Below are 20,938 nucleotides of genomic sequence, written 5' to 3' on the forward strand. Positions count from 1 at the left end.
TGGACCTGGAGGTTCTGTTCCCAGAAGTGTCATGCTTGCCTTCCCAAGCATAAATTAATGATACACATTGGGTTTCTTCATTTTCTTTGTCTATGTAATAATTTCCATCTTCAAAAATATTAGCCCAGTTCATTAATTCACTTAAGATATTTTTGAAGACCAGTAGGTCTTTGGAACAAACTGTCAAACACAGGAACACAGGGTACTCTTTTGAAGGCACTAACACTTGACGGTGAGGGGAATAAACAGAAATGAAACCATTAACATTGATGACCTCCAATGGGTACAATGAGTTTATGGTTGGATGGGACAATGGTGGAATTTTGGGTAAAAAATAGCAACTTTTCTTATTATTTTTAATGTTTTCATACTGTCAGTACATTATATAGCAACAATGTATTTTGTAATTTAAAACTAAAAAAGATAAAAATAATAGACTTCAGAAAGGAAAAAACTCATTAAAAAGAAGTAAGACTACTGAAAATTAGCCCAGTGGTATGATTTTTGCATGAACCAATTAAATATTTCAAATTTTCTTATATTTTAGACGTACATTGGATCAAAAGACATAATACAACATGTTAGAAGTGATTCCCTTTCTACAGACAACTCTGAGTACTTAGAAATTTATGAATGAGTAATAGGTAATATTTAAAGAAAAAAAGTGAAAAAATTATAAATAAATGAGATGTGGTTTGAAGAGCTTAAAAAGAACAAAGAAAAGATTATTGGCATTCCTATATCGGACTGAAGGTTAATAAATAAACTCTATCATTTAAAGATGAAAAGAAAGGGAAAAATTAAAGAAAATGTTGGTATTTTGCAATAAAGACAATGGGGTGTATATAGACTTATAAACAGAAATAAAATTTTAAAATATTGAAGAGAAGCAAATAGGAAAAAGGTTAACATTTATTGAGACCCATCCACATACTAGAAGATCTCACTTAATCTTTCAATACTCCTATGCGTTAGTTTTATCACCCTCATTTGAATGCTCAGAGATGTTTGTGGCATGGCTAGGATCACAAAGATCAAGTGCAAATCTTTGCTTTGCTTCTGTCCTGTGTCCACTGCTTTTTATTCAGACACCAAACTGAGGAGAGACACCACAAAGTGATGAGAGCCTGGGCAGTATTCAGAGGGCAGGGGAAGGGCAGGGGGCACACATGGGAACAGAGGGAATAGAGTGTGTGTGTGTGTGTGTGTGTGTGTGTGCGCGCGTGCGCTCACGCACATGTGCTGGCATGCGGCTCAGCCACTGATAAACCTTCTCTCTATGCAGTGAAAGACAAAATTTAAAAAGTGACCCAAGTTTGCTACCTGGGTGGGTGTGGTTTTATGGATGACTCATATATAGAGTAAAAATAAAGTGCATTCCATTTCTAATTTGTTCCAAATTTTAGGTCATGCTAGAATGTTTTAAAAGTAAAGATTCTTTTTTTCTGATTATAAGTAAAAATCTACATATAAATATTTGAAAGAACCAAAAAGGTTACACTAAATCAAATTATTATCCCACTATTGAGAGATAACCACATTTTATTGCCATTCCTTACAGTGTCAACATTTTATTGTTATTCCTTTATAGTTTAAAAATGCAGGTATGTTCTAATGGAAATCAAGTGCAGTTGTAGATGCTTTGTATGTATCTGCATGTCATGTCCTTAAATAATATTAAAATAGCATTTTACTTGGTTATATTATGTTCCATTATATAGAACTTGAATTAATATTCTCTTATTTTTGCTCATTTAAGGGGTCTGTTGCCAATATTTACTACTCTAAATAATACAATAAAAACCTATCCTTCTACATAAATCTTGGCCTGCCATCATTTATGATTTCTTTAAAATATCAGAAATTAATATCAAATATTTATCTTTTACTAGTTTTAAATGGAAAATAAGCTTATTGTAAAAAAACGTGAAAATGCAAACTATGTTTACCATTAGATAATATGTAAAGAAAATAATCACCAGTACTTTTCAGAGATAACTCCTGATAACATTTTTATGTATACTTGGGATTTTTATCTGTGTAGCTGTAATTGCTCATTAGTTTGATTTTCGATACTATCTTTGCCAGATATATTTTTAAAATCAGGTTTATGTTTGTTCATCAATCATTACATCTTTGTCTAAATTTGGGATTAATTTATACAACAGGAAATTATCATCTTTTTACTTAAAATTCAAAAGAACATCTTATTAATACAGTGTTTTAGATGACATAGCATTACTTTTGTGTAATCATTATTTTTCCAATTTTTTCCATGTTTGATAATGCACTCAGGATATCTACTTTTACTTTTAGGAGTTTTGAACACAGTTTTTTTTTCCAGAGAACCTGACATTTTTCCTGAGAATTCTAAAATTAATCAGCATAGTGATTACATAATACAATATTCTAATATTTTAATGTCTTTCGTATCTGTAAGTGTATCTTATTAGGTACACTAATTAGTGGTTATTCACCTATCAAATACCCAGTGGCTCCCCACTGCTCACAAGAAGAAAAAAGAAAAAAAAGATGATGTCCAAATTATTTACATGCTATTCCAGATCTCCACAGCTAGGCACTGATCTACTTTTCTAATTTCTCTTTCTTCATTCTCCAATAAATTTATGTTTTATAGACACCCCTTACCATTCCCTTAGAACAAAGAATATGCACTTCTGTGGTTCTGTACATTTGTGGGTTGAATTTCCCCAAATGACAATCCACTTTCTGCTCTTTCTTGGCTCATCAGAATAAGTACCCTGTCCTCTTTGCATGGAGTCTTCTGATACACCATCACAACCCCACCAATTTAAGGGGCAGTGTGTGGTTTCTTTCCCATTTTACTCAAAGCCCTCTGTGCTTTGACTATGATAACATTCATTCTTCAGTGTTTTCCATGTCCCTACTTGCCTGTAAGGTCATCCTAGATAGCAGGACTCTGGACAATCATTTTTATGTCAACTAACCTACTAAAAATAAAAAACAAAGTCAATTTAAGACCAGACTGGTTGGTTGCTTGTGTTCCCTATAAATAAACACATCATTTATTTAGCCTCCTTTTCCTCACATAATGAAGCCAATCCAAATAATCTTTGTTTACTGTAAAATTGTCATAACAAATTGATTTTGTTAGAACCAAGATCTTTCACTGTCTACCAGAAGAGTATAATCATAAATATAAAAACCTACATCTATGCCATGAATGGCTCCTCCTTCAATGTAGTGACTTGTGCAGTGTGCAACCTATAGTACCTTACATACATTACCATCCATGCCTCCCCATCTTCGTATTATATTTTTTTCAGTGTTTATTATTTACTTTAATGTATGAGCCAAGGACATAAATTAAATATATTATGTGGTTTATTTGGAGAGACTGCAAACAGTATTTTCCTTCTACCAGAAAAAATTAATCTGAAGAAAGCTGATCCCAGTAGGAAATATTAACTATCATCCTTGCATTAAAACTTACTTATCACAATCACTTTTCACTTTTCTTTGAAAATCTTTCCTGATTATTTTAAATGGACCTAGCCCTCCCCAGTCTAAACATGCAAAACATCTGTGTCAATCTATATTTGGAACCAAATGCACATTACCTGTACCTAATATCAACATCGTTATTTGTATATTGCTCATATATCTACAAAAATTATCTCATGATGTAAATATATCAGCATTAACACTTAGTATATGTATGATCTAGGACAAGTTATTTAAACTCTCCAAATCCGTTTCCTTATTTACATAATGGAGAGAATACTGGTCTTGTGTCATTGTTGGAATAATTAAAGGACAGAGATTATCCTAAGTGTGCTAAACAGTGCCTCCTGTCTTCAGAGAAAATAGGACCCCACCCATAGTCCTTGCTGAAAATGTGGACCTAGGCATAATAATGTCCTCTCATCCATATAGGTCACAAGTCAATCAGTGGACATGATGTTGAACCAATCAGATGCTGTCTCTGAGAAATTAGTACATTGAAATAGTAGATAATTTCAGTTAAACGGACTATGGAAACCTGACCAACATGGTCATGTAGTTAGAGCCAAAGAAGATAAAATCATCGCAATACCACAGCATCCCTGGCGGCTATGAGAGAAAGATAGGTCATGGTTAAGTAAAGGCAGACATTTCTTGATAAAAGAGGGTAGACATGCAAACAGAAGAACTGAAAAAGGAAGAAAGAAAGAAAGAAAGAAAGAACAAAAGAAAGAAAGAAAGAAGGAAGAAAGGAAGGAAGAGGAAAAGAGAAAGAAAAAGGATGGGTAGATAGAAGAAAGGAAGGACGGAAATTAGGAAGGAAGGAAAGAGGGAAGGAAAGAAAGATGGAGGAAGGAAAGAAGGAAGGAGGGGAGGGAGGAAGGAAGGAAGGAAGGAAGGGAGGAAGGGAGGAAGGAAGGAAGAAAGGAAGGAGAAAAATGCTTAGACCCAGGAAAGAAATAGAGTAGCTATTTTCTATATCACATTAAGCCTTGGAGATAACAAGCTTTCTATTTCGAATAGATTTTTCTATATCTTTGTAACAAATTCTCCACTGAGGTTCAGTTTTTTGGAATGGTTTTTGAACCCAAAAAATCCCTTATTTGAATGAAAAGAGCATAGCACCTTTTCTAGTCCACACTAGACACGCTAGAATGGAAGTTTTCACGAATCAAGACTATAAACTCAAAGGAAAGGATGACAATACAACCATTATTTATTTTAATTAAAAAAAATCCATTATCCACACCAAATAGATGAATTTTGTTTCTGCTAAACTGAGTTGCATTGCTGGTCTCATTTTGGATTCCTGGAAATATAATCCAAGCATGAAGGAAACAGACTTCTCCCCTACCCATGCCTTTTCGCCTATCGAAAACTGTAAACACTTACAAGATTCAGTGCCATAATGATTACAAAATTGATACAGACAGCAGCAGCTGATGTTGCAAATTGCCAGTGTTGTTTGATGAAATTCCACTTGAATGATGCAAACTGTTCCATGACAACCAGGCGATACACGACAACAGCAAACACTGCAGTGATCACCAAAGAAATCTACAATATGGGAGACCAGAGGAGACATCCATATTTTGCATAATTCACAAACCAAAAGCAATACCATAGATTAATATACTGCCCCCACAGAGCTAAAGGAGTTGCCTTTTCCAAGAAAGAATACATCATTTTTTTTTCTTTTAAGGGATTGAGTTACATTAGAGTCAAAATACATATTGTAAGATTTAAGTTGCTCAAATTTCCACTTTCAAGTGGAATGCTTAGTCTTAATAAATTTCAGGGAAACACAAAAAATATCCATTTTATCTTAGATGATTTTTGTTTCTCTGAAAGAGTGTTTTATTTAAAGATATTCCCAAATTGTCTTTGCAATAATTCATGACTTGCCATGATTTTAATTTTGTTTAATAGTATGTAGTACCAAGGTATTGAGATGGATATGGTTTCTTGCGCTCTGAGGGTTGCAAAATAAGTTGGTATCTTAGAACTTCCTTCTAAACATGGAATCTAACAACATTCTGATACTGATGGTTATACTTTACCATGAAGAATATTCCTGAGATAGAAACAAGAAGACGAGTGACTTTGTCTGAGGAAGGCTGATGTGGCTCAGGTTTCCCACTAATGGGATTCACTCTCTCCATCTTATAATACTTGGCTTCAAACTGGGGACGAAGTGTTTCCTGGAAGAGAGACTAAAGTTACCTACATATCAAAGTTAGAAATTAAAAAAAAAATCATCCAGTGGTTGATACAAAATTCCTGGATTTTGGCCTACTTTTATAGCAAGTCTTGGAAAAGAAGCAACTTAAAAAAAAATAAAATGCCAATTATTTTCCAGATAATCCCTAACACATATATTAATTAGCACAATTTTTCAGTAATGTCATTTTAGGAAATATCATGGAAGTGCTTTAAAAAAAATTACATAACTCCATCAATGAGCTCTCTTCTCTTCCTGAAATAAGAAATGTTGTTAGTAAAAAACACCAAGGGAAAATCTAATGGTGTTTAATTGCTTCCAGCTTGGATGTTAAGGACAGTGAATAATTTTGTGCATCATGTGTTATCCCAGTTTCTCTATCTCCTGGTTTCATAACATCTTACCTCCTCTTCTTCCCATTCAATAAGGTCCCAAGTATAGGTCAGTGTACTTCTTCTCCTTTTCCAAAATTCCAAGAAGACTGTGGCTATAGATAATATTAATTATTATTATTATTATTATTATTATTAATTATTTACCCTTTACCCAACCACATCACATTCTTTCATCATTGCTTTTCTTTTTTGGATTAATGCATTTCCACTGCATTGTTAAATTATTAAAACAAATTAACTTTGTATTGTATTTTTATAAATGGACTTTTATTTTTCCCTCACCCTTTCCTCCATGTCTCTGTACATTACTGTCAGCATAAACTCCTACAAAGTAATTTTTTTCAATGGATTATAAGCATAGACCTTTGCTAGTATGAGCTATCAAAGTGATGCTACAAGAGATGTCAATATTAGTGAGCTAAATATATATTGTCCCTTTTGACTTGTATACATTTATTCAAAATCATCTAAAAGACCTAGAGAACGGCTTCTCCAGCCAGGAATGACAATAAAGACTAGATGCTACTCCTCCAGAACCCAGAGAGGGATGAGTTGGGAAAGAGAGAGGAAAAGCACAAGGTTATCATGGTGGAAGGAGAAGAAAAGAAAAAAACCAGAGAAAACACTTGGATGCATTTTCTAGGTGAACTCAGCATGGACTACAAGGGCCTCCATGGAAAAAGCAAAGAAATGCCTGAACCATAATGTGAATATTCTGTGTAAACAAGCGAAAGATTGATTTTTTTTTTTTTTCTGGTAAGTGGTCTTCATCTTACAGCAAGCATTCAAGACTTTGTGGACATCATTAAGACCTCATACATGCATTTTTAAAAGCCATGGTACCATTCGTCCATCTAACCATCCATCCATCCATCCATCCATTTGCTGTTCTCTCATTTGGGGCAAGGAACTCTAACCTCAGGGATCTTCTTATCTGGTAGAGTGAGACAGTCATCTAAAGAAAGTTAACTTACATTGTAGTAAGAGTTATAATGAAGGAAGAATTATAGCAAAAACATAGAAACATGTGCTTTTGGGAAAAGACCACCACCACCACCACCACAAGCAGTTGATAGAGCAAAGGAGTGAGGACTTCTTTCCTATCTGTGAATACAGCCTCTTGTCTTCTTCGCAAAAGAATGCCAGGGGAAGATGATTCTGAGGTTTTGTTGTCTTTTTCTTTATAATTAGAAATCAGCCCTAATATTGGTTAGAAAATACAATGTTCATAATCACATTATCTTATATCTCACTTTCTCACATATGATTTAATTTTGTCACTTTCTTTTTTTTAAAGTTTATTTATTTTGAAAGAAAGAGAGAGTGAAGGCATGAGGTGGGGAGAGGGGCAGAGAGAGAGGGAGAGAGAGAATCTCAAGCAGGCTCCGCTCTGTCAACGCAGAGCCCAATGTGGGGCTCGGTCCAACAAACCGTGAGATCATGACCTGAGCCAAACCAAGAGTCAGGTGCTTAACCAACTGAGGCACCCAGGTGTCCCTAATTTTGTTACTTCATAACACAAGTAGATATGGCAGGTATTACTCTCATCAGACTTTTGAAACAAAGGTATGAATTTACTGTGTCCGAAAACACATAGCTAATAAATCGTAGAGTCGGGACTGAAACTCTTGCTAGTTATTGTCCATACAATCTTTATGGCTTTAATTTTTTCCCCAGTCCTACTCTTTATGTTATATACTGATTTTCTATACAGTTTTATAAGAGGAAGTATGGCTAAAAGAATCGAGATAGCCAAGCTCATTGACAGGAAGATAAATGAAGTTTTCCAAATACTTGATCTGCTATAAAAAGAGTTGGCCATGATTACTGTTACCAACAGGGAGATCTAGAACTTAAAACATAGGTGGGATATAGAGGAAGTACACTGAAGGAGAGACACAGAGAAATAACTTATTATGGAAGGAAAACTGAAGAAAGAAAAGCATTGTGTTAAAATAGGCAGCTATGATGTGAAGTGATTATAAGCCTAGGACTTAAAGTCTTTCATACAGAACATGACACAGAATGTGCAATAAAATTCTAATTATTACTGACTTCAGTCAAGGTTTAAAGTTTAAATGTGTTACGTGGTCATTTCCTAATGTATCTTTCCAGCAAAACTCTGCCTAGAAGCATCTCCCAGAAAATCTAAGAAATAAAGGTAATCTTGGTTTTTGTGAGCCTGAAGGCTGGCTTTGGTGTAATTTTAACTTTCACAAATCTTTGTCCTTGGGATAAACTAGGCTTCGTGTTAAAGATCCATTCTCAGTTTGAGATATATTCATTTTATTCACAAATTATGTAAACTCAAGTGAATCAATATTCTCACTTAAAAAATTTTTTAGTTAGAAGGAGGTCATGCAATTTATCAGTATACCAAACATCAAAGAAGGAAGGAAAGTACTACTTATTAACTCCTACTAAACTTAATAAAAACAAAATTAATAAAATTAGCTAACTTTGGAAATTGGAATAGTGGTTGCTTCTGAGGCTAGGATGACTGACAGGTGGTATGAGAGGACTATTGGAGGTGATGAAAATATTCCATTTATTTTTTTAAAGTCTACTTATTTATTTTTGAGAGAGAGAGAGAGAGACAGCATGAGCAGGGGAGGGGCAGAGAGAGGAGAGAGAGAATCCCAGGCAGGCTCTTCACCATCAGTGCAGAGTCTGATGCAGGGCTCGAACACATGAAACTGTGAGATCGTGACCTGAGCTGAAAACAAGAGTTGGATGCTTAACCTACTGAGCCATCTAGGAGCCCTGAAATATTCCATGCTTTTAACAGGAGAGGTGGCTATAAAAGTTTGTCATTTTCGAAAGTGATCAAAACATATCTACGGAGATTTCATTGCATGTAAATTATACCTCAAAAGACCAAAAGACCATATTTTAGAAAGTAAGTAAATTTTGAAATACCAAGTGATGAAAAATATCAATGGGCTTGATTCTTACGACAACCCTGAAGTTTCCCCCAGGTTTACAGCAGGAGGCTCTGAGCTTGAGTGAGGGCCTGAAAAGGAAGCGGGATTCTGGGAAGACCGTATCTCATTGTACAGCCAATTTCAGAGCAGATGCAAAACCCAAATTATGAACTTGGGCAATTAGATGGGACCTGAAGAGTAGGCTGAACCTTAGGAAGGCTTGCACGGTACCCTGACACAACTATATCAAATAGCCATGGAAAGAAGAAAGGGTATTTACATATGCCAAGACCTGAAGGGTGGAGCGGAAGCATCCTACTGAAGTGGCCTCAAGGTCCTTTCAAGTAGGTACAGGTGTGTGGCCTAATATAAACACAGCAGGAAAGACTGAGACTTACCATAAACTGCAAAGTGCTCAGTCCATCTAAACGCACTCAAACTTCAATAATACGTAATCAAATAAACCACCACACTGCCCTGAGTCATCAGCAAGATATGTCCCACTGGCTCACATTTTGCCTCCTACACTAAAAAGTAAATTCTAAAAAGTAAATTCTAGATCATGACATGAGCCAAAGTCGGACGCTTAACCGGCTGAGCCACCCGGAAGCCCCAAGGTCTTCTGACCATTTATATTTTTTAAAGTTTTAATAATGTTTACTTATTTTGGAGGGAGAGAGAGAGAGAGAGAGAGCGAGCATGAGCAGGGGAGGGGAAGAGAGAGGGAGGCACAGAATGTGAAGCAGGCTCCAGGCTCTGAGCTGTCAGTACAGAGCCTGAAGCGAGGCTTGAACTCACGAACTCCGAGATCAAGACCTGAACCTAAGTCGGATGTTTGACCGACTGAGCCACCCAGGCGCCCCATGCCCATTTCTTAAGTGGGTTGTTTGTTCTTTGGGTGTTGAGTATCTCTTGACAGTAGAGGATGAGAGGATGAACTGGCATCTAGTTCAGGATTAAATAACTGGTATGGGAATTTCAAGAAGAATTAGGAGTCTTCTAATCAGTGACTTCTAAAAGAGTATATTATAAGCCATGAAAGTGACAAGCAAATATTCATAATTTTATTGTAATTGGTGGTGAAAATTTTGGCATGCACTCATGTGGAAGGACAAAGGAACAATGGCTCAGAATGAGCAGGGTGGCAGAGACCGTGAGATGGTAAAGAGGACAGGGAGTATATTAAAGTTTCTCAATGTAAAAGTGAAAATACTTTAAAAATGAAAATGTATAAAGGAAAAATAATTTCACCTAGAACAAAGTGTCAATACAAATATAGATGTTGATGAAGTTATAGAAAGTTATAGTATATTGTATATATATGTGTATATATATTGTGTATATATGATAAGTAGCTAGATAAATCAGATATATTATAGTTATATATACATAGTGCCCAAAAGAAAATATGCCAGGTTTTAACACTAATTGTCTGTGGGAAGTGGATTATAGAGCAGTTTTATTTCCTACAAAGTATACATTGTACAAGTTGTACAACCACCTATGTTCTTTTTACTCTTCCGTGTGTAGAGTTTATCAACTCTTCCTCTTGGTCCTGTGAAACTGGGTTGCAGATGGGGGAGGAAGATAAGAGGCCTCCATTGGAGAAGGGCATTTTGTTATCAGGGCAAAGTCAGCTTTCACATGAGTCATGGAGGTAGGAGGAATATTATGGAAAAGCTGAGGATGATGTGGCATAATTCTGTCCCTCGGCAAGTATACATTGTGTTTATTTTTTTTACTCCTGCCTCTGACTATAGTGACAGTTTTCTCCACTTTAAAAAATTTTAAAATACACAGGCTGCATCTTGAATTTCCATTTCCTCATGTCCAATTCCAGTGGCTTCCCTTTGTGATCTAAAGCCAATGGCACAGAGTAACAGAATCGTAAAGTTAAGCATCTCAAAGAGGTTAGATTCTATATGTAGTTTTCTCCATTATTTCAAATTTCAGAAAATAAGGCCCAGAGTGGTTGACAAGCATCACTCACCTTGTCTAGAAATCTGCCAAAGCATCTACAACACTTTACCTTCTTCTACATCTGCTTTCATCTACACTTAGAAGTTAAGTTTCTAGAGTTTCTTTCTTAGCATTTTTAGTATTTGGCACACTGACATACTCAGTTAATGTTACATTGAACTGAATTAAAAAAAATTTTTTTAAGCTTATTTATTTTGAGTAAGAGAGAGAGAGAGCGTGTGTGGAGAGGGGCAGAGAGAGAGGAGGGAGAGAATACCAAGCAGGCTCCACATTGTCAGCACAGAGCCCAGTGTGGGGCTCTAACTCATGAACCATGAGATCATGACCTGAACTGAAACCCAGAATCAGACGCTTAACTGACTGAGCCACCCAGGTTCCCCTGATCTGAATTTTTGAGTGGAATCCAGTGATTGTGACTCCAACTTCTGGTTAAGTGCTCTTTCCATTATTCCAGAGGTTTTCAAATGATGCTCCATGGAGATATGGGAAGAGAGTCCCATAGAGAAGTCCCTTATATACGTGTTTTATATATTAAGCAATTAAGTTCAATTTGATTTGGAACAGTTATTATTTAAAAAGCTTTAAAAACGACTTTACTACATTCAGGGGGTAGGAGCTCATGGAGAAGGAGCAGGGGAAAGAGGTCAATCCCCAGCACAAACGAAGTTAAATATGTCTGAATACAGAGAGCAAAAAGGAATTCCAAGTATTGTTTTCATCAGAAGAGATAAAGATTTAAAGCCTTCTCGAAAGAAGACCCGCTGAAACAACAGTTTATCAGAGCAACACTTCTGAGATCGCCAATGTAGATAACATCCAAGTACCACTAAAGACTCTCTTCCACTCCCCAGATTTATTTTCAGTAACATCCTCAAGCATAATGTGCCTTTCCCACAGAGGATTGCAACATCACTATACATGAGGTAGAAATAGAAACCTCACAGAACAGGTTCTACCATTAGCAGAAGGGCCTCGAATGTGGAACACTTGATGTGTCCATGCCCAGAGAAAGCTACTTTCTCCCCCGCCTCCCCACCTTAGCACCTTACAAAAATATAGTTCATGGAGTTCTTTGCATAACTATAAAGTAGGCTAATCAATAGAAAGACCTTATAAATATGTGGAAGTGACAAGATTTGGACTGAACTGTACTTGACACTGTGCCTTGGGAACTGGTTAGTCAGGACTTGCTTGTCTTGTTAAATTTCCTCTTTGTCTAAGGCCATCACGTCTCTCTTCAATTTTACTTCCAATTTCCCTCCCCTCCTTCTTCCTCTCTAACAACACTAAGTAGAAAAGAAAACAACAAACAACTAGGTTCTAAGAACATGGTAAGGCCAGCATTGGAACCCTAAGCACTGACAGTCTTCACCAATTCCTAAAATCAAGCTTGATAGGTTTTCCTCTAGGAAAATGCATTTAGAAGTAAGAATATACACAGAAACAGCAACATGCTATATTAAGATGCCAGGAGAACTCCCACGACAATCTTGACCAGAGCATACTTTTTGATGTTAAGAGTCTAAAGCTACCTCTTCTGTCACTCAATATGGTATTGGCACTTATGTATACACATTATAGTAGCATTTGTTCAAATTTAAATGGATACTTTCAATTGACTTGCTATAAAATTGGGAGTCCACACAAATAAAAACTCGTCAGCATTTGCCGCATAGTTTTCTAAAATATAATAACCATTTCAAGCACAGGACTAATTTCTTTTAGGCCCTTTCTTCATCTTATCATTCAACTATTTGATACACGTAAATTTCCCAATTCTGCTGGACATTTTCTGATTACAAATATAAAAACACCAGTGCAAATAACTGGACCAGCACCTTGCCTGGTTCACTTCTGAAACAGAGGTGTAGCAGTGCCTGCTTTATATGAAGCTTTCAAGAAGTATATGCTGAATGAAGAAAATAAAAGAAAGAAGGAAATAAAAGTCATCTACAGTCTCACCATTGATAAACAGCTATAATTAAATTTTTGGTAATTCCATCCAAAGTATTTTTCTTGAACAGTATATTTATGACTGGTATGTACCCAAAGGTATGGTCACACCGGTTGTTAATTTATGACTGAAAAAAGAAAAAAACATGCAGTGCCTGGGTGGCTCAGTTGGTTAAGCCTCCGACTTCAGCCCAGGTCATGATCTCATTGTTCCTGGGTTCAAGCTCTGCGACAGGCTCTGTGCTGACAGCTCAGAGCCTGGAGCGTATTTCAGATACTGTCTGTCTGTCTGTCTGTCTGTCTCTGTCTCTGTCTCTCTGCCCCTCCCCAACTCATACTCTGTCTCTCTCTGTCTCAAAAATAAACAAAACTTTTAAAAAATTAAAAAAAAAAAAGAAAAAAGGAAAAACAAATTCATAACTGAGTCTCTGAAATGCCTGACACCCCTTCATATGCTGGCCTGACCTCCCCAGGAAAGCTTCACCAAGACAGGATACCTGAGCAGTTAATCTCTGAAATAGCTTGTGGCCTCCAACCAAGTGATCCAGAACTAAGGTCTGCATTATTTTAAGCTAGTGCCAGAGCCCTAAACAGTGTTAAAAATTTGCCTTTCCCTTATAATTCCAATTTCCCTCAGGAATTGGGTAGAGTTCACTCAAAACCGTGCTTGGCATGACCAGTGAATGACAGCAAGTATAAAATTGTGGTTTTTTTTTTTTTTTTACATTTTTATTTATTTTTGAGAGAGAGAGAGAGAGAGAGAGAGCAAGTCGGGGAGCGGCAGAGAGAGAATGAGACACAGAATCTGAAGCAGGTTCCAGGCTCTGAGCTCTCAGCATAGATCCCGATGCGGGGCTCGAACTCACAAACTGTGAGATCATGACCTGAGCCGAAGTCGGACGCTTAACCAACTGAGCCACCCAGGTGCCCCAAATGACAGCCAGTATAAAAGAAATGAGTGGGGTGTCTGGGTGGTCACTTGGTTAAGTGCTAGACTTTGGCTCAGGTCACAATCACACAGTTCATGAGTTCGAACCCTGCATGGGGCTCTGTGCTGACAGCTCAGAGCCTGGAGCCTGCTTTAGATTCTGTGCTTCCCTCTCTCTCTCCCCCTCCCCTGCTCACACTTTGTCTCTCTCTCCCTCTCAAAAATAAATAAACATTAAAAAATTGTTTTTAAAGAAATTACTAACTTCATTTTTATAATAAACACAACAAAATTTATCTTCTTGATCAAGTTACAGTGATCTTAAAAAAAAAACAAAAACAAAAACAAAAAACAAAAACACCTAGGAAAGGCAATGTGGTGCTAGACAAAGAATGTGGTTTGGAGTAGGCATGTTCTGGGTTTGCAAGCTGCCTATATGCCTTTCTAGTTGTGTGACGAATGACAGGGACAGAAGCTTAAGTAACGACAACTCTCCATTTTCACAACTTTGAGAGTAGTAAAATCATCTTCATAGGGGCGATGAATGAATTAAATGAGGTGCAGTTTGTAAGTGGTCTAACTATGCTTAATTCAATTGTATAACAAATTTTAATAACCAATTTTTTTCAATATTCTAGTGTCATACAGAGGAAATTTTATATATAGACAAAGTTCTTGGTTTCTACTGCATAAAAGATATACAATATAAAATATACTTTATAAAATTGAAACATATTGTATATCTTTCTGCAAGAAAAATAAAGATATTGTCACTCTTTATATTTAAATTGATTCACAAATTCAGTCATAATCAGTTTCCACATACTTTTCACCTTTTGCCCACAACCTAGCAAACAACATACTGTCTGTCCTTTTTCTTCTTTTGAGTTTAAGACTGTAAAATTGCTTCTAGAGTAAATATTTTAATTCAAAACTTATTGGTTTTGAGAGTCCATTTGTCTATTCCTAAAGAGAGTATACAAAAAAAAAAAAAAAAAAAGGAAAATGTGTTGCATCATAGTCCCAAAGAGGAAGAAGAGAACTAGCATTTACTGAGCACTTACATTGTCCCAGACTTTGTGCTTGTTATTTTTAAATTAACCAATATCATTTCCCCAACAACCCAGGTAAATTAAAACGTTACTGATCTCATTCAGTTGATAAGCACATTGAAGCTCTTGCAGGTTAAGTTACCTAAGGAAGACATTTGGCTGAAATCCAAATCCAAATCCAAATGTTGACCTTTTTCTTGCCAACAGCAAAATGACTCCAAATATGGTTTGGGATAGAAATTTTTGAGCTATATAATTTGCAGCATCCTTCTGGGAAGAAATTAGCAGCACAGATGAAAATGTTTAAGCAAATTTCTAATAGATCTAAATGAGATGGAGAACTTCTGGAAGGCTCACTGCTCATCCACTCAGTGCTCCATCAATCAAGAGTCTAAAGTTCTTTGACCTGAAATCCTTTCTGTTTTTGTTGTTTGGAGCCTAAAAATGATTATTAACCATTCTCTTTTCTTTTGACTGCCTCTACCAACACAGAAATCTCTGCATTGGTCTCTTAGAGGACTTTTCCTTTGCAGTAAAACTCTAATAAGATTTTGATACATGCTTATCACTTAATTATCTGAAAAGATACATTGTTTTATTGGAACACTATATCTGAATTTGTGGAGACAGACATGCACAAACAAACATAATGCTTCTTGATCCACAATTCAAGCGAATATTGAAGTAGTCAAAGAATAACTGAATTGTGTATATTTATAATTTTGTCTAAAAGTTCCCTGTAGATGCAGCCAGAATCTCTGACTTCTTCAAATACTGGATGTAGAGTGGCCCTGAGTGTTTTTGACAGTTGACTAATTGACTGTTGAGTCAGGGATACATTTAGTTTGGATTTAGTAAGAGACATTTATGTGGCTTGCAGGCACTTCCATAAATTTTTCAAGATTATTAACTATCTTAATATAGCAATGAATTCTGGGGAAACTCCTTCCCCTTCAAATGCTGACACTTTCAGGTGCCAGGCCAGGAGTTGTATGGAGAGGTGCTCTATGGCGTCCAGCACTGATAATGCAAAATAATTAAGATATGAAGTACAGGAGCTAGAAAATATGCCATGGGAAATTATGTTTACATTTCCAACTCATATGTGAAACACATCTCAGACATTTTCAAATTTGCCACAATATTAAAAATACATGACATTACCGATAATGAATTCTAAAGCTGAAATAAACTTTTCAAAACTATCAATAAAAAAGACTATCAATCAACCATGCTAGAGGAAGAGGAAAGACTGCATTATTCTTCTACACGTTCTATGGAATATTTTTTAAATGTCATATTAAAAGGTACTTTCATAAAACACAGACAAAAAATGTAGAGCAAAAAGCATGTGGGAAGTTAATTAAAATATTGTTACCTTTCTGGATTTTTATGTTATGTATTTGAAGATTTTTTTAATTTGTAAATTTGTGATTTTTTTCCCAGGTTAGTTACTTTCATACCTTATTTTGTATTCATATTTTTGTATTATTTTCTTAGAAAAGCTTCGAAAACTGTGTGCCTTCTTCTCATGAATAGCTGTAACGTATCACACACATATGTGCCAGCCATCCTGCTAAATGTTTCACACATGCGAACTTATTAAAACCTCACAACAGCTTCGTGTACAAGAAATTATTTTTTGGTTGCTATTTTACTCCTCCCAGATGAACTTGACTCTGTACCCCAGGTCACTCTGACTCCTAAGCCAGGGTTACTAATTTCAAACACTCCTTCAAAGGAGGGGATTTTCAATGATCCTAGGTGTCCTTCTTTCCGATTCAGGTCAGGTTCTGACCTGATTTGCACATTTTTTTTTTTCTGTAGCTAAGAGCTCCTAGGAACTGTCAGCTTCGTTAAAAGTAACATGTTTTCATTGTTCTCTTCAAAGTGTTTAAGGGTCTTAGAGTCCTTTGAATGGATGAAAAATCCACTTGTCATTGTTATTTGCTATCCGTGAACTTGATTTCGGAATTCCCTTCAGGTCATAGGTAAGTTTCCTTTTCTTCTGCCCTGGGTTCTGAGCCAAGAAACAAATCGAGAACCTTCTTCAGAGTGTACAGACCTAGCCTCGGCCTCTCATTCTCTCCTTGCTCTGCCCCTTGCAAGGTCGTGGCTCAGCACTGAGGATACTCAGCAAATAAACTCTGTGTGCTGTTGCTGCCATGGTTATTATTTAGCTATTCTAGCTTTCTAACCAGAAAAAAAAAAAAAGAGATGTCAGGATTTTCTAATTATCTGCCTTAATATTTAAGAAAGGATTAATAGATTGATCTTTTCCTAAAGGTGGCAAAATAAGTTATATTATGAATCTGCCAGTTTGCCCTTTTATTATATGTATGCCTTTTCGTAACTTCATTAAGTCCTTATAAAAATAAATTGCCTAGTTGATTAATGGAGCAACAGTCATCTAAAGTGATAAGGCTCTGTAATGAAATCAAGGCTCTGAAAGAAAGAAACTTGTTTAATGGTATACTCCTCCATCCAGGAATGAATCCGCTGTGCAGCACTTCTACACAACAGAGTAGAATGTACATGTTAGAGCAATACCATTTTCCAGCAGGTTGCCACTTGCAAGGTTGAGCAGTCATTTGGGGTGCTAGGCATAAGAGGCTTCACTTCAGAACTCTTCTATGAGCACGAGTATAGAGGGAGCCCAGAACTCTCCATCTTGGCAAGATGCCCCTATGTCTGTATCCTACGCATCCACCTTTTCTCCTGTCATCACTCACAATTGGGTCCCATCACCGTGCACCTTAACTCTGTTCATATCAGTTACCTAAAGAATACCGGGATTCCAGATCATCCTTTAACCCTCAAATTTTCGTTCTCTTGTTTTAGGGCAACAGACTTCGCCTTTGTGATCATCTCCTATTCTTTCTCAACACTCCGAGATACTTTCACTATACCCTCTTGTGTTCAAAGTCATCAACAGTAATGTCTTTTGTGTCCCCCCACCTTCTTGCTCTAACCGAAACCTGGGACAACCCTGAAACCCTAATTTCCATGCAGCATTCTCAGGTAATAGCTATCTGTCTCCCATACTAATCGGGACTGAAGATGAGGTGGTGAATTTCTTGCTCCTCGTTGCTGCTTCAAGACCATTTCCTCTCCCTCCTCGTTAAAGGTTCACAGATTTGAGTCTCACATTATCAATCCATACTTTCTACTACCTCTCCTAGTGGATGTCACCTACCATTGGACACTTCTCTAGCTTTTCTAAAGATTGTTAAATTCTTGGCTCAGTGTAAATCTTTCAACAGGACTCCTAAACTAATTCTTTGAAATTGCAATATACACAGATCATCCTTCTAGGACCTTGGCTCTATCTTAAAAGTTGTTTTCTCCTACTCTATTTCACTCATGTACTCCCATAGCATACTTTTGATCAATGACTGCAAACTCTCTAAAATCTCCAATTATCAGCTCCATCCTCCTAGCTTACTCTCCAAAACCTCCAATTCCAATAATCCTTTGACTCAGATTTTCAATCATTGACTCTTGACCTAGATTTTTCAGTTCTCAGCCCATTATATTTTGACTGTCCTTTCCTTCCCTTGTGCCCTCACTTTCCTCTTTATGATTCTAATCGTCTGCCTTTATACTCACCCACTTGTGTATACCCTCAGGGTTCTGACTCTTGTCTCAGCTTATCATAAACTCATAGTTTTATCAGACCCTAGTTAAAACCAACGCTCCATCTGTATCCTGTCTATCTGTATCCACGCACACGCTCCTGTCTATCTGTATTCACGCACACCAGCATCACTGGAGGAAAACATAGGTATGCTGTGGGGAGTTGATTTGTTTTAAATTAATGATTTGACTGGACTTGTGCCATGCTGTCATACCTTCTCTTTTCCCTTTTAACATCTAGCACATACACTCCTAACACTCTCAGTTGCAATTTTGCTGTCTACCTCATTATTATAAAGAAGGTGTACTGAGGTGCCTGGGTGGCTCAGTCTGTTAAAAGCATCAGATTCTTGGATTTCAGCTCAGGTCATAATCTCATGGTTTGTGAGTTTGAGCCCCACATTGGGCTCTGGGCTGAAAGCCCGGAGCCTGCTTGGGATTCTCTCTCTCTGTTTCTTTGTCCTTCCCCTGCTCATCATGCCCTCTCTCTCTCTCTTTCTCAAAATAAATAAACATCAAAAAAAAGTATACAGAAAAAATTACCCACCAAACCACATCTACCCACAATTATCTACACTTTTGTGCAATAACGTCTACACTCTCACCTGCTACAACAGAAGATTTATGAACACATAGTTAAAATGAACTTTTCTCACAAACTATCCACCAACTCTTATTGCTTGCTGAAGCAAACTGTTCAATAATGTACATGTACAATCATACAAAGATGCCCAAGAACTATCCTCAAGTGAAAAAAGAAAGCAGATTTCATATCTGAATGAGCCAACAATTGGAAGAATATCCTAGGTAGAGGAAAAGTGAGTTTACAGATGTCTTATACTTACTATTTTCACTGTTTTTGTTATTATTGTTAATTATATTCATTTGTTTATATACTTATTTAATTCATTCATTTATACATTTATTGAGAATTTAGTCTGTTAAAGGAATTACTCTAGCTCTGTGGATAAAGCAATTGAGAATGCAGACAAAAAATGCTTGCTTTCATGAGTTTTCTAGTACAGGAACAGACAATAAACAGCAAAATAAGATATAGGGGATGTTAAATGGTGATAAGTGGTATGGGTAAAATAATGCAGGGAAAGGAGATAGAATAGGTCAAGAAAGGAGGGTTGTAGACTTTATAAGGTGACCGTGGAAAGCCTCTCTGTCAGGAAAAAAAATCAATTAAAATTGGAGAAAAATTATTTCATTTTCATGCAATTATCATTTACTGAGTATATTTACTATGTGCCAAGGTATGGACATGAACACAAAATAATTCAGCATGTTTCCATGCTTAGTTGGAATCATCTCGACTTCTATTCGCATTGGTGCTGAACCTTTAATTTCTACCATCTCTAAACAAAAATTATTATAGTTAGGACCAATGGAGTCCTACTAAGTGTCAGGTAATGCAGAATTACTTTCCCTACCTTATCTCATCGACTCCCCACAGGTGACTAGGAGGTAGGTGGCACTCTTTCTATTTTACAAATAAGAAAGCAGTCTTGGAAATATGATGGTGATCAGGCTAGCTCATGAAACCAGTAAGTAGCAAAACCAGGATTCAACAAGGAAATTATGACTTGGTATCTTGAGCCTTTCCTACCATGCATGCTTCTCTCTTGGTGATTATGAGCCAGGAGTACCCAGCCAGAGGGACAGCCTCAGAGTTCTGGCACTGAATAAAGATTCAGTAGGGCTACCTTATGCTTATAAAGTCTGGTAATATAGGCAGACCATGCCGGCAGTGGTAATGCTCTAAGGAGGTAGTGTTTGTTTTTAAATTGTTTCCATCATCTTTTAGCAATACCCCCCACTCTCTTTCTGGCTTTTTTTCCCTTTGATGGAACTGGCAGGGGAGAGGTGCCCCAATTTATTAGGGTTTTCTTAAATCAGGTGTTTACAACCTTCCCTAGCTCCTGGTTTATGTAAGTATGCATACAAGTATGTACACCTGCATATATGTATATGCTATGTCACAACTTCTACTTAACAAAGGACATTGTTGTAGAATGTCCTTAGCAACAAAATGGAGCACTTAATCTTTCCATAAAGATACAGTTAAATGAAGAAGATCATATTATAATGCCATATGACTCAGGAAAAAAAATAAGCTTATATTAAACAATTGTTAGTGTTATCAACCATAAGGAATTTCCCAGTCATCAATTTCCATTGTATCTCTGAAGAATATCATTAAATTATCCTCAAATAATATAACCATGATGCTGCTTATTTAATTATTATTCAAGTATTTCTTTTTCTTAAAGTGCCCATGCCCCTAGGGAGAGACAAAACATAAATTCAATTTATATCTTGTTTCAAACTCAGAACCTGCTATTAATGATCTATTGCAA

The 20,938-nt window shown here is 36.5% G+C and overlaps 1 protein-coding gene across 3 annotated transcripts in view; it reads right to left on the minus strand.

The window, feature by feature from the left end:
- Positions 1-20,938, minus strand: part of ANO3 (anoctamin 3) — a 420,829-nt gene that overhangs the window by 39,089 nt on the left and 360,802 nt on the right. For all 3 annotated transcript variants that reach the window (XM_060606231.3, XM_060606232.3, XM_060606233.3), the window contains 3 exons: positions 6,112-6,194; positions 5,547-5,687; positions 4,879-5,043 (listed from right to left, as the gene is read on the minus strand). In XM_060606231.3, coding sequence (XP_060462214.1) covers positions 4,879-5,043; positions 5,547-5,687; positions 6,112-6,194 — 389 coding nt within the window. The remainder of the gene's footprint in view (positions 1-4,878; positions 5,044-5,546; positions 5,688-6,111; positions 6,195-20,938) is intronic.

This window comes from Panthera onca, chromosome D1, assembly GCF_046562875.1.
Source record: "Panthera onca isolate mPanOnc1 chromosome D1, mPanOnc1 haplotype 2, whole genome shotgun sequence".
NCBI classification, from domain to species: Eukaryota; Metazoa; Chordata; class Mammalia; order Carnivora; family Felidae; genus Panthera; species Panthera onca.